At 53.5% G+C, this 24,096-nt stretch overlaps 1 protein-coding gene across 1 annotated transcript; it reads left to right on the top strand.

Moving 5' to 3' along the window:
• The first annotated feature begins 376 nt into the window (after positions 1-376).
• On the top strand, positions 377-4,850 carry LOC120399256 (maestro heat-like repeat family member 5). Its single transcript, XM_039527352.1, has 5 exons — positions 377-395; positions 1,087-1,191; positions 1,642-1,777; positions 2,296-2,453; positions 4,375-4,850. Exons 2-5 carry the CDS (start codon positions 1,090-1,092, stop codon positions 4,402-4,404), a joined length of 426 nt encoding a protein of 141 aa, XP_039383286.1. The 5' UTR covers positions 377-395; positions 1,087-1,089; the 3' UTR covers positions 4,405-4,850.
• The last annotated feature ends 19,246 nt before the right edge of the window (positions 4,851-24,096 follow it).

Here is a 24,096-nt window from a genome sequence, read left to right as displayed (position 1 = left end):
TGGGATAGGTAACTGGTTAAAAGGCAAGAAAGAAAGGGTCTGACTAAATGGTCAGTTTTCAGACTGGAGAGAGGTAACTAGTGATGTCCCCCAGGGGTCTGTACTGGGACCAGTGCTGTTCTACATACTCCTAAGCGATCTGGAAAAAGGGGTAAACAGGGAGGTGGCAACATTTGCAGATGATACAAACCAACTCAAGTTAGTTAAGTCCAAAAGAGAGTGCAAAGTGTGACAAAGGGCTCTCACCAAACCGGCAACAAAATGGCAGATGAAATTCAATGTTGATAAATGCAAAGTAATGCACATTGAAAAACATGATCTCAACTCTACATCTAAAACAATGGGGTCTAAATTAGCTGACCCCAGACACCGACAGGCTCCACTACATCTTGGAGGTGAGCCCCATGAGAGGGGTGGGGGCAATTTTACCTTAACTCTTAGATCCATTTTCCAGTCTATCCTCCTAGCTGGGCCCCCAGTGGGCCGTCCTTGGTCAGGGCAGTTGGTGCAATGCAGTGTCAGGCCCTTCCTCCTTGAAGGACAGAGGAAGGAGCTGGGACTTCAAGCCAGAGCTCTGCCTGGTTCTGTTGAGCACTAACCACAGGGCCCCTGGCTGGACCCTTCCTGTGAGATCCAGAATATGGTCCTCAGGGAAGAGCCACAGGCTCCTTCCCAAAGAAACAGGTGGACCCCAGAGAATCAGCCCTTCTCTCTGACGGGCCCTGAGATTCCTGGGGGGATTGTGCTCACACTCAGTCCCTTCACTCAACCAAGGACTTGAGAGCCAGGGATGGGGAAGGGGTCTGTCTCCTTCCTGGTGAGCTGTTCAGGAATCAGGAGTTCAGGGAGGATGGGACCAGCCCCGACACCGAGCATTGTCCCAATCTAGAGAGATAATGACAAGTTGTGACCTGCAGGATACAAGCATCGTCCTGGGGGCAACAATCCCCTTCTAAAGCTCTGCGATCAATTAATCAGATATTCCACCCCGCACACAATGTCTCAGCCCCCTGGGGATGGGGAGGGTCTCATTAGCACAACACATGCACCTGCCCATTGATCCTGAGCTGCCTCCTTTCCCCACAGCACATGAACTACTGGATCGTGTTCAGGGTGTGGCAAGAGAGAACCAGGACCACTAGGAGCAGCACGGCCCTGCTCAGATTCACCATCACCCTTCCTGAGTTTGACGTAAGTGACCTGTGACCCCAGCTTCCTGATTCCAGGCATAGGCCGGCTGGCTCCATCTGGCTATAGGATCTGCTGCTGCAGTGGCACGTGGGTTAGGAGTGTTCCTCTTGGGGAGATAGAGTCACAGCAAAGATTGAGCTGGTCTTGAGTCAAGTTCTTCTTGTCCTGGTTGAGTGGTGACTCTGGGCTTTTAAGGGGACCATGCTCCAGGTTCATGCCTTCCTGTCATCCTGGAGCAGCTGGGGAAGCAAATCCTCATGGAGGGCCCTGCCCACATCCCTGTGCTTCAGGCTCCCAAGCGGGCAGAGGAAATTAAGGGTTTAGCTCTCGCTCCTATTCTCTAGCATCTCCTGCAGAGGGGCTGAGGGGAAGGAGAGTCCTGGCCAGGGGGAGACTGGGAGCTGGCAGGAAAATGCTGATGGAGTCCCCTTTCCCTCTCCCTTCCATTAGAACTCAGCAGAGTTCCCCAGGCTGGGTCACCATGTGGCAGAGCTGGCTCTGTTCATCAGTGACCCAGATAAGGACCTCAGCCGGCAGGCCAGGGAGGGGGTTTATCGGCTCTACCAGCTGCTCCTGCACCAGAGGGGTAATGAGCCCAGCTGGGAAATGGCACCCAATAGAAGAGTGTGACTGGGACCCCAGCCAATTTCTCTCAGACTGACCCCGGCTGGAGGATGAGTCTCTCTTTATCTCTTTCTGTGTTCTACACCCCTCCCCTGCAATTCTGCTGGATCAGGCACACAGTGAGGACTCTGCCCACTGTGCAGCCACCAATGGGATTGGAAGGACACAGGCACTGCAACCAGAATGCCAAATGCGTGTGTGTGTCTGTTTCCCAGGGCTAACCATCCAGGAGGCCTAAGAGCTGTGGTGCTGGGACTGGCAACAGGACAGCAGGCTCCTGGGCTACAGGAACACAGCCAGGGTGGGGGAGGTAAGGACACTCTGCTCCCAGGGCATGAGACAGCTCAAGGTGTGGGAGTGGCTGGGTCCCCTGCAGTGGCTACCTCCTGGGGCCACTAGACGGAGATAGTGTTCTTGCCCCAGGATTTGGAGCCTGGTTCTGGGCAATCTGCTAATGCCTCATGTCCTGTTGGTTTTAGGTCTTCGGAAAGTTCTTTGTGGAGAGGCAGAGAAGATCCTTCCTCCGAACGGCAGTGCTGGCCATCCACGACCCCCTGCTGCTTGTCAGCCAGGCTGGGCTGCTCCTCACCTGCTCCCTCCTGGGGGAAGCCCAGCAGCTGATGGGGGGGTGGGACAAGGTAAACAGTGGGATTAGACTCAGGATATTGGGGCAAGGCCCAGTCTTCATTCCCATCCTAAGGCCATTTGCTGGCCTGGCAGTAAGGAGCCTGATGGGGAATGAGAGTGAGAGCAGGTGCTACTGGGAAAGGAGATGAATTCACTTCCATGAGCAGGAGGGAGCCAGCTTGTCCCCTGAGCAGCTCCCACCCAGCTCTTTAGCAAGGCTAATTAATGACAAGCATTACCTCCTCACAGACTTATGTTTTTAGGACACGGTGCTATCGCTCCTGCGAAGGGCAGCAGAGTCCCCTCAGTGGCTTCTGTGAGCCCCTCCTGTCCCACGGGGCCGCAGCCAGTTCCCAGAGGCCTAGTTCAGAGCAGCAAGGAAAGCCTAGAGGAACTTGAGAAGAGAGGTAGGAAATGCCCAGGGAAAGCTGCAGCAAAGAGAAAGGAGCAGACCGAGCTGTTGGGTACAGGGCTCTCGGCTGCTACGAATGTCAGGGTGGGGCTGGGTTCCCCTACTGGCCCCAAAGCAGGGGGCGTACACACACCCGGAGAGGGTTCCAAGCCCAGCAAGGGGGCTGCAGGCTGAGCAGGAGCCCCGGCGATGGCAGAAGGACTTCTTTCTGTGGGAAGACCTCTTTGGCCTTCTAGTGTGAGACAAGCTGGGCCCCAGAAGGGTGGACTAAAGGTGGTGACCTGGCCAGCAGCTGAGTTACGAGGCGGAGAACCTGCCATGGTGCTGGAGTGACCATGGATGGGATACGCTAGCCCAGCAAGAGGGCTGTGATGCCATGTCTGGCTGCCGGGGGGGCACCTAACATTGAGTAGATTCATTTATGATTGGCATAGTCCGGAGGATTCAATACCCCCTGTGATCCGTGAGGGCCGATGGAAGTCTTGGTTGCTGACGGAAGTTCTGTCCTCCCAAGCAGTATATCAAGGGAGCGAGCTGTTCACTGGATTTCCAACTTCAGTTCCAGGGACTGGTTAAGCAGCCAAAGCAGGTCTAGGGGTTTCTCCAGCAGCTCCTAGAAAACCAACAGAAGCAGAAGGAAGTGCAGGCAGAGCTACAGACGTAGCAGCAGCAATACCTGTGAGAGATCCTGCAAAGGGAAATCAACCCAGGGTCTGCTATGCCCATGGACAAAAAGAGCAGACACGGAGAGCATGCCTGGGCTGTGCTGAGAAGGTTGGACCAGGAAAGCAGGGCATGAGAAAGTGTACAAGTGTGGCCTAATGCCAAGATGGGGACAAGAGTTCTTTGTTTTGGTTGCAGAGAACAGGCCATATGAAAACACAGGCCTGCTTAGGAAATTCCTGAGTGGCAAAACGAGGGGCCATGGCCCCAAGAAGTTAGAAAGAAAGGAGAAGGTGTCCTCTGGCACAAACCCACGTGAGGAAGGCAACGTGGAAGTGGCAGGGATGGCCGTAGACCTTGCAGATTCTCCACCAACACACCCTGTTGTGTGCTGCAGGGAGGTGAAGGATGAAATAGTTGGCACAGAGATGAAGCAGACTGAAGTAGGGACAAACACAAGTGTGGGTTCTCAGACTCTGACGGAAAAGGTTTTGGGGGATGCAGCGGCAGTAGCAAAAAGGCTGCAGAAGAAGCTAAAGGCTTCAGAATAGGCTCTGCAAGCAGCTGTTAATGAGACTGAGTGGCTGCAGGAAGAGCATTGGGATACTGCAGAAGAGAAGGATTGCCTCTTAATTCTGGTGAGTGAGCTCGCAGTGGAGCTGGAGACACTGCGCGTGCAGGCTGTACAAGGGTAGGACTGGTTCTCCCATGGTCTCTAAGGAAGGGGACGTAGAAGGCCATAGAAAGGGCTACGAAGGCCAGCAAGGGCAGGCCGAGCCAAAGCCAGGCTGAGGAGGAGCTCCCAAGGGGACGGAAGATCTTGTTTCTGTTAGACATTTTTGAACTTTTCGTTTCAGATGAGTGCTACCCAAGAAGGAGTGGACTAAAAGATGGTCACCTGGCTGAAGGGCTGAGTTTCCAGCCAACAAACTGCCATAGTTCCCTAGCGACTATCGGCGAGGGTGCTAGCCCAGCAAGAAAGCTGTGACACCAGGCCTGGCCAGAAAGGGGCACCTATCTGTGAGTGAACTCTGTTACAAGGCTGCTTCCATTATGGTATTGGTGAGTGGTGGGGATGGCCTGTGGGAGAGGATGGCTGGAGTGGTCATACAGAAGGGGCAGCGGGGTCCAGTGATGAGAACAGGGAACAGCCCTGACACTGAGTGGTAACGTGATCCTGTCCAGGTCACTCTCCCACCTGGTGCCTCACTCTCTCTAGCTTTGAAACGGGGATCATCCTGACCCACATTAGGAAAGTGTTTGATCGTCTGCTCTTGCTTCCCAAATTCCTGCCCTCCTTGCCCCACACAGGTCTCTACCCTGTTCCTCAACCTTCCATGCCCATGTTAGTGCCTGTGTCGCCCCCTGTGACGGAGCGATTCTGGCGGGACCCAACTGAGAGTGCCAAATCAGGACCAATTGCTTAAACAGGGCAGTCACAGCCCTAGGCTGGGGTTTTTCCACCTCTAAGGCAAACCAAACCAGCCAGACCAAAGGGACTTTGGTCTCACCCCACCGGCTAACCACAAGTCACACAAGCAATTTCCTTAGACACTCCAGTCTCCCAGTATCACCACCAGTGCACTCGTCCTGGGGATGAATGATTATGAAAATCAACACCCCAATAAAAGAAAAAGGTTCTCTCGATCCCAAAGGACCAAGCCCCAGACCCAGGTCAATATACACATCAGATCTTACCCACAAATCACGCTGTTGCCAATCCTTTAGAATCTAAAATCTAAAGGTTTATTTATAAAGGGAAAAAGGTAGAGATGAGAGGTAGAATTGGTTAAATGGAATCAATTACATACAGTAATGGCAAAGTTCTTAGTTCAGGCTTGCAGCAGTGATGGCATAAACTGCAGGTTCAAATCAAGTCTCTGGAACATCCCCCGCTGGGATGGGTCCTCAGTCCCTTGTGTAGAGCTTCAGTTTGTAGCAAAGTCCCTCCAGAGGTAAGAAGCAGGATTGAAGACCAGATGGAGATGAAGCATCAGCCTTATATAGGCTTTTCCAGGTGTAAGAATCTCTTTGTCCACACTGTGGAAAATGACAGCAAAATGGAGTTTGCAGTCACATGGACAAGTCTCTGCATACTTTGCTGAGTCACAAGGCGTGTCTGCCTTCTCTCCATGGGTCAATTGTGTAGCTGATGGCCCTTAATGGGCCATCAAGCCAGCTAGGCAGGGCTAACACCAGCTTGTCTGGGATATTTCCCAGAATACAAAATACAGACAGTACAGAGCCAATACTTATAACTTCAACCACAAAATGATACACAGACATACAGACAGCATAATCATAACCAGCAACCCAGAACCTGGTCTTAGACACCTTATATGACCCCCTTTACTTAAGATTTGGTGCCACTACAGGACCTTGGTTGCAACTCATGTTCTATATGGTCCCAGTTTATATCAATAACGTCACACCCCCCAACTGCAAGGTCTCATGTACAGTCTCCTGTCAGCAAAATGTAGCTGCCCCTAGATCTGGAACAGGAATTGCAGTTCCTGTGCACTGCCCTGAATGGAGTCTAGACCACGGGCATGGGGAAGGCCAACACTCACATCCAGGTAGATCATCAACCTACTCCTCTGTCCCAGGATCAGGAAGGCCTCTGGTCCTTGCTCTCTTCGGTAGCTGGAGCTGCTAAGTTGAGGGTGCGGTGGCTGCAGATGGGAACAGGCCACAGGATTAATCAAGTGTCAAGGGGAGACTCCCCCTCCATGGGAGATGATGTTACACCTCTGTGGGGAATCCCTTCCTTGTGGATGCTGTGCTTCGGTTCCTGGACTCTGCCGGGAAGCCCAGCTCCCATCCCTAGCAGTTTGGTTGTTCCATACCCTACTGTGCACCAGGCCCTCTGCAGAGTGCTGCTCTGGGCAAGGACTACAGAGCCAGATGTCACCCTGGCAGGTGTATCCCCAGATTCCATAACCCTGACCCTTGGTCTCCCTCCGCTGGCAGGCTCTGAGCAAGGCCTGCCCAGACATCATGGATGAGGAGCTCTAGATTCTGCTGACAACAACCCCCAGCACAGACAAACTCCAGCACATCTTGTAGGTGAGCAGAATGGGGAGGGGCAGTAGGGGTTTTACCTTAGCCCTGGGGACTCCTAGAAAGAAGTGACTGGAAAATCCAAGTTTCTATTGGATTCTTCCGAGTATGCATTTGTGATATAAACTCACTGAGTGCCCTTGGGGTTAACTCACTTCCCCCTTATGGCAAAACCTGGTCAAAAACTAGCTCCTGTGCTCTACAAGGGGTCTGTGATATGCAGGGGGTCAGATTAGATGCTCTGATTGTCTCTTCTGGCCATAGAGTCTGGTAATTTATAAAAACTGTAACCAACTTGCTTCCTAGAATGAGCATTCCTTGAGTGGGTTGATCCAGAAGGGGTAGGTCAAACATGCAATATGGCTGGCCAGGCCAGGGGCAAGACATTAGCCCTGAAGGGGAGGGGTGGGTGTGTCAGTGACATCACAAGGGCCTTTGGCAGGACCCCAGTCTATTGGTCAAAGGTGGTGGGGAGGTGATGACCTCACAGAGAGATGATATCAACCAGGAAGGATAGGGGCACAGGATAGGGACAACCTTGGAGACCCCTCTGGCTTTGCCTCAGCAAGTCTCCTTCTCGAGGTCTCTCCTTGAGGACTGAGAGAGAATTCTGGTTCACATACGTGAGCGCAAGGAGAAACCGCTTCAGAGTTTTCTCATTTCCTTTTACTGATTTTGCTAGAAAAGAGACATCGCTGTTTACAAGGTAAGAGCTTCCGAGAGGTTTGGAACCTGTTCAGTCTGATCCACCTCATGCTGGCTGAATTCTCGGCCAGGAAAACACTAGATTGCGGTGGCAGAATTTTATTCCCCACCTAGGATTTTGTCCATTAGAATCACTGGGGACATTAGGGTTTATCCTTTTGGTTTTCCATTTTCCTCCATCCCTCCCTCCCTCCTTTCTCTTCTTCTCTTTCTTCGTTTGTCCTTTCCCGTTTTCCCCTCCCAGCACCAGGAGAGGTGTGTGTGTGTGTGTGTGTGTGTGTGTGTGTGTGTGTTGTAGAGTGGAGGCTGCTCTGCAGCTCCTATTGTGGGAGGTCCACCCAAAAATGTGGGGCTGAAATAGTGCTCAGAGAGAGATCCCCACCAGAGACCTGGGCCATCATTTTGTGCTCTCTGGTGAGAACCCTCAGCCTCCCGCCCCTCACTCTCTACCCTGATTGGCTGAGCAGGGGGTTATTGACAGAGGAGAGACTCAGGTCCTTGTTGTTCTCTTTTAAGACCAAGTAAATAAGTCATAACCAGTCATATGTTTGACGAATTTTGATTCGTCTCTCCATTAATTGTCTCTGATACTCTCTAACATTCCAGTTCTCCTAAACTATTTGCTGAATAATTACTATGCACTGTGATTGGTCTGGAGCGCATTTGAGAGCACTTTATTCAGGTCATTCAAGGTATGAAATTGAAGATCCGATGGTTAGTTTGAAAGTCAGGGCTCTTGGGTCCTATTCCCAACTCTGTCACACTGACAGGCTGTGTGACCTAAGACAAGTCAATTTTCCTTTCTCAGCCTTAGCTTCTCCCTCTTTCAAGTAGGGATAACAATCCGCTCCTACCTACGTCCTGGTGGGTTGAGAGGATGGGGATCCATTGGAGAGTGTCACTAGGAGCAGTGCATAATACGAGGTGTCCTATCACGTTTACTCAGATCAGATTATGACCTAATAGAATAGCTGAACTATTCTATTGTATTTGGATGTTCTTATTTTGAAATTGTCAAGAGCAGCATGTACTTAACTCAGGCCTGGTCTACACTAGGACTTTAATTTGAATTTATCAGCGTTAATTCGAACTAACCGCTCAACCGTCCACACCAGGAAGCCATTTAATTCGAACTAGAGGGCTCTTTAGTTCGAATTTGGTACTCCACCCCGGCAGGTGGAGTAACGCTAAATTCGCACTTGCTAGCTCGAATTAGGCTTGGTGTGGATGCTAATCGAACTTAGCAGCTCCGGGAGCTATCCCACAGTGCACCACTCTGTTGACGCTCTGGACAGCAGTCCGAGCTTGGATTCTCTGGCCAGCCACACAGGAAATGACCCGCGAAAATTTGAATTCATTTTCCTGTCTGGGCGGTTTGAATCTGACGTTCTGGTTGCACATCGGGGCGAGCTCCGCAGCACCTGCAATGATGCAGAGCTCTCCAGCAGAGGAGTCCGGGCAATCCCAGACTAGAAAGAGGTCCCCAGCATGGACTGACCGGGAAGTCCAGGATCTGATCGCTGTGTGGGGCGAGGAGTCTGTGCTCTCGGAGCTGCGCTCCAACAAGCAGAACGCGAAGACCTTCGAGAAGGTCTCTAAAGCCATGAAAGACAAAGGATACAGCCGGGATGCGATGCAGTGCCGCGTGAAAGTGAAGGACCTAAGACAAGGGTATCAAAAAGTCAGAGCGGCAAACGGACGCTCCGGAGCCCAGCCCCAGACATGCCGCTTCTACGAGGCACTGCATGCCATTCTAGGTGGGTCTGCCACCAGTGCCCCACCAGTGACGGTGGACTCCGAGGACGGAATAGTGTACCGGGACAGTTCCCCCTCCCTGTTCGCCGATGGGGAAGATGAGGAAGGGTCTTTTGAGGACGGCGCAGGCGACATCGAACCCACTCCCGCTTTCCCTGACAGCCAGGATCTCTTCATCACCCTCACAGAGATCCCCTACCAACCGTCCCCGCCCATGAACCCGGACTCGGAATCAGGGGAAGTGTTGCGTTGCAGGCGGGCCGGATAAAGCACAACAACCAATATGATTGCAAGCTGAATCATTTATTATTTACAATGCATCATATTATATAGGCTTCTCCATATTAGCAAACGTCAGACACACCAACATTACATTGCTGCTGATTGGTTCTTTGTCTGATACACACACTTTTCACATGCATGGCCCTTTGCTTACTGGTTTCCCATTTCCCATGCAACTTATCTGATCCCAATTAGGCCACCTGGCATTTGCCTCGCTCTGGCAGTTCCCTACTTTCTCATAACAACTTTATCTAACTCCTCTATTCTTGTTGTCCTGCTGCTGTAACTTTCCACCAAGGCAGCATAGGGATGATGTAACCCGACAGGGAAGGATCAGGCGGTAAGTGCTACAAACAGGGAAACATTTGTTTTTTTAAGAAACAGGGATATATATAAAAAATAGAAATACTATATAAAAAATTTTAAATATGAAACTATACAAACAGCAGGTCTACACAGATAGGAATGGAGCAATAGTCCTCTGGGGACAGTTCAAAAAAGCTCTCAGAGAGCAGCTGGAAAAGCCTCAGCAAGAGGTTTCTTGGGAGAGGTGCTTTATTGGGTGCTCCGTTGAAGCACACTCTTCCGCACCAGGCCATCCTCAGGTACAGGGGGACCATCGCCTCTACGAGCATGGCAGCGTATGGTCCTGGTCTGTGCAGGGCTTCTGTTAGCATCCGCTCTCTCTGTGTGCGCCTGACACGCCTCAGGGTGATGTCGTTGTGGAAGTGCTGCATCTAATTAGTGGAATTAGTGTACTGTTACTATTGTGCATGGTAGACTTTTACTTTGCATAAGAATGACCCTCGCTTAACAGAGTTTTACTTTGCATAAGAATGACCCTCGCTTAACAGAGTTTTACTTTGCATAAGAATGACCCGCTTAACAGCCACGTGTTGCAGGCCACAGAGGAAAAGCATACAGGGGTCTTTCCCGTTCACTGGCGGGAGGTGCCGCATAACGCTCATCTTTTCTGCTTTGCACATTGCCTCCAGCAGGAGAGCACAGCTAAGCACTAACTGATAAGCACTCTGTACTGTAAGGCTTACCAGGACTTTGTGCAAGACGGCTGCAGCTGTCTCTCCTCGCTTGTGCGCTATCCAGTGCAATCGCGCCGCCAATGAGAGCGTATTCCGAAATCTCGGACTAGTTCCGAGATCTCCTGAGACTTGGTTCCCTGTTTGGTCTTCTTAACTGAAACTGACTAGACTGTGTTTACTGTTGGCAAACATGTATTTGTTCAAGGAAATCACCTACTTTTTCGCATCACACAGCTTGGCTCCTTCCCGGACTGCCCCGCCATCCCCTGCAGAGGCTGGCTCAGATTAGGCGCCGAAAGAAAAGACAAGGGACGACATGTTCCAGGAACTGATGGCCAGCTCCAGAGCGGAGGCGGCAGAGCAGAGACAGTCGAGGGAGAGCCTGTGTCAGCAGCATCGCACACACCTGGAACGGGAGGATAGGTGGCGGCAGGAAGACCAGCAGGCGACTCAAACGCTGCTTGGTCTAATGAGGGAGCAAACGGACACGCTCCGGCGCCTTGTAGATGTTCTGCAAGACCGCAGTCAGGAGGAGAGAGCCCCCCTGCAGTGCATCTGCAACCGCCCTCCAACGCCAAGAAGTCCTGTCCCCCCCTCACCCAAAGTGACAAGACGGAGGGGCGGTAGGGGCCGTGAGAACTGTCCCTGCACCGCAGCACACCGATAATGTTCGAGACAACTCTCGCGCTGTAAATTTGTACAAGCTCTTTCCTTAAAGCATCAACCAGTCCCAACTCCAAGTTCAAACCCCCCACTGTGTACTACATTATTAAAAGCGGTTTTGTGTTACTGACTGTTTCCGTCACGTTTCTGGTGTCAGAAGACTTTCTGTTGTTCTGTGGGGTTGGAAGTTCACTGCATAGCCCACAGTGCCATGCTACAGACTTGGCTGCAGGGTCAACTGCAGGGCACACACAGACTGCAGTCACTAGGCACCAGGGACAGTCTGTGTGGTGTATGCTGCCCCGGGTCTTTCCTTGATGTGTATGCTTGTGCAGGGTCCTGGTGCCTGACATCCCAGAATGTAAAGGCAGGCTTCCTTCACATGCACTTGGACCGTAGTCACGATCCTCCCGGTGCCCTGAGCCCCAAAGAGACCTCATCCAGGGGCAGATACTCACCCTTCCCCCACACCCCTCACCCCTTCCAACGCCCAAACCCACAGCCGTCATGTTAACCCCTATCCAAAGACGGCACCCCTCGCCCCTTCCTGCAAACCCACCCATCAGTGCACACCTTAACCAGCACAGAATGCTTCCATGTTTCAACGAAGAAAGAGAAATGCAAAGTCAACGAAAGATTTATTATTAATTACTAAAACATGTCCTTAGTTTTAAAACGTCCTTTGGAAGTGGGGGAAACTTGGTTTATGATCAGGCTCTCTTAAAATCAAGTGGACAGTCACAGGTTACCCTGCTCTGCGAGGAAACTCGCTTTCAAAGCCTCCCTGATGCATATCGCTTCCCGCTGGGATATTCTCTCAGCACGGGTGTCTGGCTGATCGTAAACAGCAGCCAGGCGATTTGCCTCAACCTCCCAAGCGGCCAAAAAGGTCTCGCCCTTGCTCTCACAGAGATTGTGGAGCACACAGCAAGCAGCAATAACTACGGGATATTCTTTTCGCTGATGTCCGGCGAGTCAGTAAGGTCCGCCATCTCCCTTGAGACGTCCGAAGCACACTCCACCACCATTCTGCACTTGCTCAGCCGGTAGTTGAAGAGTTCCTTTTCACTGTCCAAGGCGCCTGTATAGGACTTCATGAGCCAGGGCATTAGCGGGTAGGCCGGGTCCCCGAGGATCACTGTAGGCATCTGCACATCCCCAACCGTTATTTTGTGGTCCGGGAAGAAAGTGCCTGCCTGGAGGCGTCTAAACAGACCAGAGTTCCTGAACACACGCGTCATGAACCTTGCCCACCCACCCGACGTTGATGTTGGTAAAACGTCCCCTATGGTCCACCACAGCTTGCAGCACCATTGAAAAGTAGCCCTTTCGGTTAATGTACTCGCTGGCCTGGTGGGCTGGTGCCAGGATAGGGATGTGAGTCCCATCTATAGCCCCACCGCAGTTTGGGAATCCCATCGCGGCGAAGCCATCTATGATGACCTGGACATTTCCGAGAGTCACTACCTTTGAGAGCAGTTGCTCAACGATTGCGTGGGCTACTTGAATCACAGCAATCCCCACAGTAGATTTGCCCACGCCAAAGTGGTTCGCTACTGACCGGTAGCTGTCTGGCGTGGCAAGTTTCCAGAGGGCTATGGCCACTCGCTTCTGCACACTCAGGGCTGCTCGCATCCTTGTGTCCTGGCGCTTCAGGGCAGGGGCCAGCAAGTCACAGAGTTCAAGGAAAGTGCCCTTACGCATCCTGAAGTTTCGCAGCCACTCTGTGTCATCCCAGACCTGCAGCACTATGCGGTCCCACCAGTCTGTGCTTGTTTCCCGGGCCCAGAATCGCCGTTCCACACCATGAACTTGACCCATTGCCACCATGATCTCCACTGCCCGGCGTACCCTGCTTTCTGAGAGGTCTGCTCCACTCTCCTCACCGTGCTGCCGGAGCCTCCTCGCCCGGTTTCTCAGCATCTGACTGTGGAAGAGGTGGACGATAACGTGCGAGGAGTTGACAACGGCCATAAGTGCAGCGATGATCGCAGCGGGCTTCATGCTCGCAGTGCTGTGGCGTCCGCGCTGTAACCGACCAGACAAGGGCGCGAACAGATTTCCCGCCGGCGCTTTCAAGGAAGACAGGGAGGGCGGGATTGACGGTTCAATGACGACACATTTTTCCCCCCAGCATGCATTGGGGGGAAAACCCTAATTCAATGGGCAGCGGGAGTGCAGTAACTGTGGGATAGCTTCCCACAGTGCACCGCTTCCAAAGTCGAAGCTGGCCCCGTGAATGTGGACTCAGAAGTTCGAATTTGTGTATTTAGTATGGATACACAAATTTGACTTATTAAGGTCGAATCCACAAATTCGACTTAAGTAGATTCGAAATAGTCCTGTAGTGTAGACAAGCCCTCAGACTGAAGCATCTTCTCTAATTTTTGAGATCTAAGTGTCTCCTGTTTGTGTGCGATGAGACAATTTAACACACTGTGACAAACAGGAGATGCTTTTGTCTTGCAACAAACTATTTGTGCAAAGAATTTTCATCCCACTTGTTATGATTTCAAGAAACAATCTGGTTTAGTCTGAATGGGATTTTCTGAGAGAAATGGTTTCAGTGAAATTTCCCCAGCATCTCAATTCCTGGGCTTTATCTCTGCCACTGGGGGGTTTGTTGTGTATTAGGACAGGAGTGAGGACTGGTGGCTTCTCTTTCTGGCTCTGCCACCGCCTTGCTGTGTAAGCCGTTGGGTAGGTCACTTCCCTTCTCTGTACCTCAGGCTCCCCAGCAGTGCAATGGAAACAGGGACAGTTCGCCAAGTCTGGGCAGTCTTGAGCCTGGGTGGGAAGAAGGATTCACCAAATGAACAAACTGCCAAGGGCTCTTTAATCTAGCAGAGAAAGGCATAAGAAGACCCAGTGGCTGGAAACTGAAAAGAGACCAATTCATATTAGAAATAAGGCACAAATATTCATCAGTGAGGATGATTTACCACAGGAACAACCTGCCAAAGGAAGTGATAGGATTCTCGATCTCTTGATGTCTTCTAATGAAGACTAGGTGCCTTTCTGGACAGGATCTGGTCAAAAACTAGCTCCTGTGCTGTACAAGGGGCCTGTAGTGAGTCGGTGTGGCCCCCCTCTTGCCCAGCAGAGGGAGCGCCCCTGCAGACACCCAAGTGGGCGGAGCCACCACCACCTGTTCCCGCCCCCCGGAAGTCAAGGGGCGGGACAGGAAGTATAAAGGCCGGCTGCCAGAGCTCAGTCAGGGCCCAGCCACCGCAGGGAGCAGACATGCCGCCGGGAGCTCGCGACCGGGAACCCTCCAGGACTCGAGGCAGTTGCCCTGACTGGCTGGAGCTTCCCCGCGCCCGCTACGAGGAGGAGCCGTCGGAGCCTCCCCGTCCCTGCTGTTACCCAGAGGAGCCGCCCGAGCACGCCTGGCCGGACTTCCCCGAGGAGCTGCTGGACCTGCCACCAAGCTCTGGTCGAGAGGAGCCTATGCTGGTTGACGGGCCTGGACCCGGTGCCACGGACACGGTAGGCCCTGAGGGAGAAAGTGGAAGTAGCCCGGGGGTAGCCGACCCCAGTCAGGCTGCAGACACATACGAACCCATGTTAGTGTGTTGCGGTCAGGACTCCACTGACCTGCAGCGGTGATAGCCGCTGCTAGGGCCCCGGGCTGGGACGCAGTGGAGTGGGTGGGCCTGTGTCCCCCCTGCCACCCCACTCACGGGTGGCAGTTTTCCCCCTCACCCAACGCTCAGGTGTAAGGACCTAGGCCTGTATACTGTTTGCTGCTCAGCCCCTGCACCAGAGGGCCTGAGCTCCCTGTACTCTTTGCTGCTCAGCCCCTGCACCAAAGGGCCTGAGCTCCCTGTACTCTTTGTGCTCAGCACCTGCACCAAAGGGCCTGAGCTCCCTTGAACTATTTGTGGTTGCTCAGCCTCTGCCCCAGAGGGCCTGAGCTCCCTTGAACTATTTGTGGTTGCTCAGCCTCTGCCCCAGAGGGCCTGAGCCACTTTGTACTGTTTGTTACTGCTCAGCCCCTGCACCAGAGGGCCTGAGCTTCCTAATACGGTTTATTGCTGCTCAGCCTCTGCACCAGAGGGCCTGAGCCTCCTCGAGCCGTGTACTGTTGCTCAGCCCGTTCAGCAGAAGACGTGTAGTGAGTCGGTGTGGCTCTCCTCCTGCCCTCAGGAGGTTCAAGCCCCAGCGCAAACGATTACAGGGCCTGTGATATACATGGGGTCAGATTAGATGCTCTAATTGTCTCTTCTGGCCATAGAGTCTGGTAATTTATGAAAAACGGTAGCCAATTTGATTCCTAGAATGAACACTCATTGAGTGGGTTGATCCACAAGGGGTAGGTCAAACATGCAATATGGCTGGCCAGGGGCAGGAGATTAGCCCTGAAGGGGAGGGGTGGGTATGTCAGTGACATCACAAGGGCCTTTGACAGGACCCCAGTCTATTGGGCAAAGGTGATGGGGAGGTGGTGACCTCACAGAGAGATGATATCAGCCAGGAAGGACAGGGGCACAGGATAGGGGCAACCTCGGAGACCCCTCTGGCTTTGCCTCAGCAGGTCTCCTTCTCGAAGTCTCTCCTTGAGGACTGAGAGAGAATTCTGGTTCACATACATGAGCGCGAGGAGGAACCGCTTCAGAGTTTTCTCCTTTCCTTTTACTGATTTTGCTAGAAAAGAGACATCGCTGTTTAGAAGGTAAGAGCCTCCTAGAGGTATGGAACCTGTTTAATCTCATCCCTCTGGTGCCAGTTGAATTCTACGGGTGTAAAACACTAGCTTAAGGTGGCAGAATTTTATTCCCCACCTAGGATTTTGTTCCTTAGAATCAATGGTGACATTAGGGTTTGTCCTTTTGGTTTTCCATTTTCCTCCATCCCTCCCTCCTTTTTCTTCTTCTCTTGCTTCTTTTGTCCTTTCCCCTGTTTCCCCTCCCACCATCAGGAACTCTGTGTGTGTGGAGTGTGGTGGGGGTAGGGAGTTGCTCTCCGTTTCTCATTATGGGAACCCCTCACAAATAGTTGGGGCTGGAATAGTGCTCTGAGAGTGATCCCCTCTGGTGGTGACCTGGGCCATCTTTGGACCATCTGGCGAGAACTCTGAACCACCTGCCTCTCAGAGTCTCAGCACTGATTGGGTGAGCACGGGAATATTAAGAGGGAGAAGACTCAGGTCCTTTTGTTCTCTATTAAAACCAAGCAAAAAAATCTTAACCGATCATATATTTGATTACTCTTCCTGCTTCTCTCCATTTGTTGTCTGTGAACAGTTCATTATTCTTTCTCTAATGGTCTAATTCAGGCCTGCACAACTCGTAAAGCGGCGAGGGCCACATTCCTCCAAAGAAAACAGCTGAGGGCCGAAACCTCCCAGCCCGAGGAAACACCCCGCCCCCGGGCCACCCAGCCCTGCGGAAATAAACCCTCCTTCCCCAGCGCCCCCCCACCAAAACAGCTGTGGGCCAAAAAGGAAGTTTGGGGGGGGGGAGGTGATACTTTATTTTAAATCAACCAGGGGCTCCCAGCTAAAGAGGTGGCTGGGAGCCCTCAGGGGCAAATTAAAGGGCCGGGGCTCCGCAGCTGGGGAACCCGGCAGGGCCGGCTCTAGGTTTTGCTGCCCCAAGCAAAAAAATTTGGCTGTCCCCCTTCCCAGCCCTGGGCTCCCCCGGTACCCTCCTGCTGCCCCAGTCCTGGGCTCTCCCCCCACCCCCACCCACCCCCTGCCCCCCCCGCGCGGGGCGTCCCCCGTTCCGCCCCACCAGTGCCCTCCCTCCACCCTGCTGCTGCCCCAGCCCTGGCTCCCCGTCACCAGTGCCCCCCCCACCTCCTGCCACCCCAGCCCTGGGTCACTGGTAACTCGCTCCCAGGGCGGGTCATTCAGCCGGAATTTTGGATGTGCACAAAACACAGACAGGATTGGTTCCCATATGGTTACAGAGCTGCAGTAAAGTGGAACAATTTTCAGCTTGTGTGATTGGAGGATATCTGGATGCATATTATAAGACTGTCCTCCATAAATGAGGAAAAGTTGAGGTGCCTTTATTATTCTTTTGGTCCACTCTTTCTTTCTATGGGGAATTTGCCAGTGCAATATCACTGTCTTCCTTTCAAACAAACAAAAAGGCAATGGCTGTTGAAAATAGCAATTCCAGTCCTAATAAGCATTTCTTGCTCAATTTTATCCTACTTTTTCTACAGCAAGTTACAGTGGATCAGTATATTTGATTTGGGAGAAATGAAGTAAAAGCTGCCCAAACTGAGCTTGAGCACTCCTGAATTTTGAGGTGTTCAAATCTGGAAGGCAGGTGCTGGGGGTGGGAGAGGGCTGTGGGCTCCATGGGGGAGCATGGCAGCAACTGTCTGGAGCTGCAGGGAGCCAGACACGCTGGTCTGAGTGGCACAGTAAGCGGTTTGGGAGTTGGAGAAGGGGTAGGGGGTTCCGGGGGATAGTCAAGGGACCGGGAGCAGGGGTTGGATGGGGCAGAGGTTCAGAGGGGCAATCGGGATAGGCAGCAATTGGATAGGCATGGGAGTCCAGGAGGTTTATCAGGGGACAGGTAGGGGGTGGGGTCCTGGGGGGAAGTTGGGTGGGTTCTCAGGAGGGGGCAGTTGGGGACAAGGAGAAGGGAGGCTTAGATAGGGGCTGGGGTCCCAAGTGGCAGTTAGGGGCAGGGGTCTCGGGAGGGGGTAATTGGGGGACAAGGACCAGTGGTGCTTAGATAAGGGGTGGGGGTCCTGGGGGGCAGTTGGGGCAGAGATCTGGGGAGGAGGCAATCAGCGGCCAGGGGCTGGGATTCAAAGGGCTCTGGGCTCCCTGCCCCTGCAGGCAGTGCAGAGCCCTCTGACTCCCGGCCGCGGCTGGGATTTAAAAGGCTCTGGGCTCCCCGCGGCTGCAGGCAGCCCAGAGCCCTCTGATTCCCGGCCCCGGCTGAGATTTAAAGGGCTCTGGGCTCCCTGCTCCTTCAGGCAGCCCAGAGCCCTTTGATTCCCTGCCGTGTCTGGGATTCAAAGGGCTCTGCACTGCCCGCAGAGCACCTTGTGGGGGGGATTTAGAATCCCCCCGCGGGCCGCACAGTGAGGCTCCGCGGGCCGCATGCGGCCCGCGGGCCGTATGTTGTGCAGGCCTGGTCTAATTCTTCCAAAATACTTACTGAATAATTAGGTTTTAATAAAGCCGTATGCAAACCCATGCTTCCAGGAACAAAGGAGTCTGGCCTCACGGTCAGGGACTGTCCCCTGGAAAGCAGTGACTCTGAAAAAGATGTAGGGGCCATAGTGAACAAGCCACTCAACATGATCTGTCCATGTGAAGCTGTGGTCAAAAAGGTTAAAGCCATCCTTGGATAGATAGAGTAGTGAGTATGGAAAGGGAGGTGATCCAGCACTGGTGAGACTGATGTTGGAATATTGAAACCAGTTCTTGTGTCCACATCTTGAAAATTATGTTAAAAAACTGGAGGGGGTGCAGAAAAGATTGATATTTGAGTGATGGAGATGATGGCTTATAGTGAGACATTGAAAAAGCTCAATCTGTTTAATTTATACAAATGAAGATTGAGAGGTGAGTTGCTTCACTCCCTGGAGAGAAAATGCTGAGTATGAAAGGACTCTTTTGTCTAGCAGCGAAAGTCATAACAAGACACCCCCCGCCCCCCCGGCTGGAAGCAGAAATCAGAAAAATTCTCATTAGAATAAGACCCAGATTTGTTAGAGGGTGATTCATGATTGGAACAAACTACCAAGAGAACTCATGCATTCTCCATCTCTTGCTGTCTTCTAATGAAGACAAGATGCCCTTCTGGAAGATGCTGTAGTCCAATAAAAAACCCCAGAAACCCCAAACCCGAGCTCTTCTGACATACAAGAGGCCTAGGATAAGCAGGGGAATAGATTAGATGCTCTAATCGTCCCTTCTGGCCACACAGTCTACTAATTTATGAAAACCTGGCTCTCTCGTGGAGAGCAGCCTCTGATATTTTACTATGTAACCTGCTTGATCCCCACAATGAAGAGTCATTTAGTGGGGTGATTCAGGGGAAGCAGCTCAAATATCCGAAGGGACTGGGCAGGGAAGGACATCAGCGCTGCAGGGAAAGGATGGGTTTGGCAGTGACATCACAGGAGCCTTTGGCAGGGCCTCAGGGTATTGGGCAAAGGTGGTGGGGAGGTGATGACCTCACATGACACCCTGACATGAGCCAGGTAGGACAGGGATGCAGGGCAGGGGAAACCTCGGAGACCCCTGTGACTTTTCTGTAGCAAGTCTCCTTCTCGACATCTCTCCTTGAGGACTGAGAGGGAATTCAGGGACACATACGTGAGTGCGAGGAGGACCCTCTTCGGAGTTTTCTCCTTTCCTTTTCTAGCTAAATAGGTAAAACATCTCTGTTTAGAAGGTAGGGGCCTCAGAGAAGTTTGGAACCTGCTCGGTGTGATCCATCTGGTGCCGTCTGAATTCCAGGCACAGCAAACACTAGATTGAGGTGGCAGAATTTTATTCCCTTCCGTGGTGACCTGAGCCATTCTTTGGGCTCTCTGGTGAGAACCCTCAGCCTCCTGCCACTCAGTCTCTACCCCGATTGGCTGAGCAGGGGGTTATTGACAAGGAGGAGACTCAGGTCCTTGTTGTTCTCTTTTAAGACCAAGCGAGTAAGTCATAACCAATTATATGTTTGACGAATGTTGATGCCTCTCTCCATTAATTGTCTCTGAGCAGTACTAACATTCTAGTTCTTCTAAATTACTTGCTAAATTACCTCAGGATCCCCTGCTGTCCAATGGGAACAGGGACAATTCTTGAACTCTGGGCAGTCGTGAGCCTGGATGAGATAAGGGGCATAAAAGCCCTTTGTGAAGGAGGAAGGGGAGTTTCACGGTGTTTAGCACCAAGGAATTCCAAGCTTTTCTAAAATGTCTAGTCTGTGGAAACAAGAAATGGTCGGGGCTGAATTTTAACCATTGTCTTTTTTAAAGCCCATTCAGGGATATGAGTCCCACTCTTTTAGGTACCTGGGGTTCTTGGCCAGCAGGAGAGAAGAGGTTCCTGCCTCCATTTTTGTGGCCTTAACAAACCAGGTGCTGTACCCCAGTTCTCGTCTGAGATCCCCCAAAAAGAACATCTTCCCATCCATTAACAAGTCAGGACCTATCTTTAAAAAGGGAACAAAAGAGAACCCTGGGACTTACAGACTAGCTAGCCTCACTTCCATACCTGGAAAGATACTGGAACACATTATTAAACCATCAGTTTGTCAGCACCTACAGGATAATTTGGTTCTTAGGACTAGTGAGCATGGATTTGTCAAGAACAAATCATTCCAAATCAATCCTATTTCCTTCTTTGACAGGGTTACGGGCCTAGTGGAGGTGGGTAAATAGTAGACGTGATCTATCTTGGTGTTCATAAGGCTTTTGACACAGTCCCATAGGACATTCTCAAGCAAACTAGGGAAATGTGGTCTAGATGCAATTAGTATAATGTGGGTGCACAGCTGGTTGAAAGCCCGTACTCCAAGAGTCCAGCTGTGGGAGGGAGTGTGCAGCAGTGGTTAGTGAAGGGGCCTGGAAATAAGGACTGCTGGGTCCCATCCATGCCTCTCACACTTGGTGTGACCCTGAGGCAGTAGCTTCCCCTACCCAGGCCCATTTCCCATCAGTAGGGTTTGGGTCCAGTCCAGTGGTGAGCTGGAGCTGGTTCCCACTGGTTCGCAAGAACCGGTTGTTAAATTTAAAAGCCGGTGTAGAATCGGCTGTTAAAGGAGCAGGCGGGTGGGCGGGCAAACAACTCCGGTCAGGACCGTCCTGTCTCCGGCCCGCCTGAGCTCCCAGCTAGGGAGGCTCCCCCGGCCCCTCCCCCACTCCCATCCCCTAGGCAGGATCTGCAGAGCTGCCCAGAGCGCTGGCACCAGCGGCTCAACACGCTGCAGCTCTGCAGATCCTGCCGCTTTGAGCAGCAAGGTAAGGGAGGGGGGCCTGCAAGCTCCAACGGGCCACGCAGCATCCTTACACGCTGCCCTAAGCAGCATGGTAAGGGGGCCAGGCTGGGGCTGGGAGGAGGGGTTGGATAAGGGGCAGGGAGCAGTTGGAGGGGGTGGAGGTTCTGAGGGGGCGGTCTGGGGACGGGGAATGGGGGGAGTTCTGGAGGTCTGTTGGGGTGGTGGTGGATGGGGTCAGTGCAGTTAGGGGACAGGGAGCAGGGCGAGTTGGGTAGGGGGTGGGATCCTGGGGGCCAGTTAGGGTGGGAGGTCTTGGGGATGGTGGTCAGGGGACAAGGAGCAGGGGGGGTTGATGGGTTGTGGGTTCTGAGGGAGGCAGTCAGGGGCAGGACGTGGGTGCAGGTCGGATAGGGGGGCAGGCTGTTTTGGGAGGCACAGCCTTCCCTACCCAGCCCCTGATATAATTTTGCAACCCCGATGTGCAGGGCCAGCTTTAGGAAGTGCAGGGTCCGATTTTGACGCTCCAAGTCTTTGGCGGCACTTCAGCGGTGGGTCCTTCACTCACTCCAGGTCTTGGGCAGCACTGAAGGACACACCGCTGAAGTGCCACCGAAGACCCGGAGCAAATGAAGGACCCGCCACCGAAGTGCCGCCTAAGACCCTGTAGGGAACCGGTTGTTAAGATTTTGGCAGCTCATCACTGCTCCAGTCCCTACAGTCCAGGGCATTGGGAGGCTCCAGGAAGGTGTGTAAAGTGCCGGGATGTCAGGAGCTGAGAGGCGCTGTCACCCCCGCACTAGGGCAGTGTTCTGCACCCACCTCTGTGGGCCAAGTTTCTCCATCCTGTGGCAATAAGACAGACTCTTGTTTTCACAGCCAGTCGATCGCCCAGTGTCATCACCCTGCCTGCTGGCTAGGCAGGGTAACTCCTCAGGTCACCACCCTCTCCAGCCTGCCTTGGGCTTGGGGAGTGAGGAGGAGGCTGAGGGACAGCTGGCGACCCTGAACATCTGCCATCCATCGCTCCATCACCTAGAGCAAATGAGTGGCATTAGGGTTGCTCTGTGGTCTCCCCTGTCAGTCTGGGGAGAGGCAGAAAGAGGGGGAGAGAATCTCTCCAAAAGGAGACTGGATTTGCAAACCGCCCCCAGGAGCCCTTCGCTCTCAGACCAGGCAGGGGCTTCTCCAAAGCCGTCTCCAGTGTGTTTGGAAAGGTCTCAGCAATGGGGCTTTCAGCCCTTCCCTTGTGGGAGACTGTTCCCCAGGCCGAGGGCCAGACTCTGTGAGCTGCTGAGCATGGAAATCAGTGGGAAAGGAGGGGGCCCTGGGCTTGCTATGCCTAGGGACTTTGACGTGGGGAATGCTTTCCTGGGAGATGTCCAGAATCCTGGGTTCTGTTCCTTCTCTAGTCTGGGGGTGGGGGGAGGGGAATGTGGCCTGGGATGGAAGGAAGGAGCTGCTTGTGCAAAGTAACCGATGGTCTTTGTGACTGAACCCAGTGCTCGAAAACAATGAGACTCGCTGGTTATTGCAGCACAAGGGACGACGAGGGGGAACATTGGGAGCAGATCATGCAAAGAGCTCCTGCCCGTGTGTGAAGCTTTAACTCCCTGCACCCCTGTGTGGGGAGGAGGAGCTGCTCTGGCTGGGGCAGGGATGGGGAGGGACCGAAAAGTCCCGTTAGTGAGAGGCTGCCGTGACCCCAGACTCACACCTGCTCCCCGCTCGGTTCCAGGATGGCCAGGCTCCTGAGGATGTTCAGGAAGAAGGCTCTTCTGGTGGCCCCAGAGCCTGAGGGAAGCGGCTGCCACCTTCCCCAGAAGCAGAGTGGCCCCTCCGTCCCCGCTGGTGGGAAAGGAGCTCCCGGCTGGGCCAGGAGATGGAAGTGTCTGGTCTTCTGGCAGAGGAAACCTGCTCCCGGCGCAGGCACCGAGGTGGGAGAGGCACTGGCCAGGCCAAAATGGAGCCGGCCCAGGATGCAGCTGGGCAGGCAGGACCCAGCCCAGGAGGGGAGCCGGGCAGGGTGGCTCTGGGGCTTGTTGTGTGGGCAGCACCAGCCCCAGGAGCCCATCCCTGATTCTGAGCAGGAAGCATCACCCTGCCTGGTCACCAAGGACCTTCCAGCTCCCCAGGGCAGGAGGTGGAGGATCCCTGTCCCAGCACCAGCAGCTCAGCCCGCTCCCCATCGGACAGCAGCAGCGCCTGGGACTCGGGCAGCAGTGAGGCCGATGGATGCCGCTGCTTTGTTCCAGGTGAGGGGCCAGGCTGGGCTCAGTGAGGGGTGAGTAGGGGGCTGTGAACACCCTGGGGCCAGGCGCTCCACCTGTGCTATGGGGGCGGGTCCCCAGCCCAGGTGTCTGGCCTGCGCCACGTGAACCCCACTGACACTAGATTCTGCCACTTTGATCCTTGATGTTCCAGTTGGGGGTGGGGGAGGCAGATACCTCCCAGGGAGTCCAGGACAGTGTGTGGGGGTCTCTTTGCTAAGGGCTCTTGAAGGAGTTGGGGGCTGAAGGCATCACTGAGAGGGGGGAGTGTGGGGCCCAATCTTCACTAGGTCTCGGAAGTGGGAAGGGGGCACATTGCCCCACCGTGCCCCTGTCATTCCCCTGAGTGGCAGCAGGCGTCACCCTGTCCCCTTCTCTCCCTGTTGCAGGGACCCCCAGGGACTCAGAGGATGAGGAGGAGAAGGATGTGGCCACAGAGGAAGCTGCTCTCAAGAGCATCCAAGAGCAGTTCCAGGGCCGAGAAAAGGTACAAATGTTCCCCAGCTGTGCTGGAATCGAGATTGTCCTGCCACTTCCCAGCATCCCAGCCTCCTGCAGAGGGTCTTGTCCTTCATGAGCCACCACCCCTAATGGGGGACCTTTCTCCCAGTTCCTGACCCTGCTCGTGTAGGAGTTGTGGGTGGTTTGGACAATGGACGGGTCCCCACTCTCCCCATTCAGACCTGAGTCGTGCAGCTGGTGTGGGTGGGGCAGGGAGGTCCCTGGCTAACTGGCTCTCTCCCCCCCCTAACCCCACTCCCGGTGGGTGCAGGATGAGGCCCAGCAGCTCATGTTCCTGCACGCCATCCATCCCGCATGTCTCGCTGCACAGCAGAGAGGGCAGGACACGCTGGAGCCGCACTGCTGCAAGGCGGCTGTGGTGGAGAGGATTGTGG

This window comes from Mauremys reevesii, linkage group 2 (genome assembly GCF_016161935.1).
Source record: "Mauremys reevesii isolate NIE-2019 linkage group 2, ASM1616193v1, whole genome shotgun sequence".
NCBI classification, from domain to species: Eukaryota; Metazoa; Chordata; order Testudines; family Geoemydidae; genus Mauremys; species Mauremys reevesii.
The sequence above is the reverse complement of the archived record's forward strand: the minus strand, read 5'-3'. Positions and strand labels throughout refer to the sequence as shown.

Coding starts and splice junctions, on each gene's coding strand:
- LOC120399256 (XM_039527352.1), top strand. CDS start 1,090: ATGAACTACTGGATCGTGTTCAGGGTGTGGCAAGAGAGAACCAGGACC. Junction 1,192..1,641: donor TCACCCTTCCTGAGTTTGAC/GTAAGTGACCTG, acceptor CCCTTCCATTAG/AACTCAGCAGAGTTCCCCAG. Junction 2,454..4,374: donor TGATGGGGGGGTGGGACAAG/GTAAACAGTGGG, acceptor TTTTCGTTTCAG/ATGAGTGCTACCCAAGAAGG.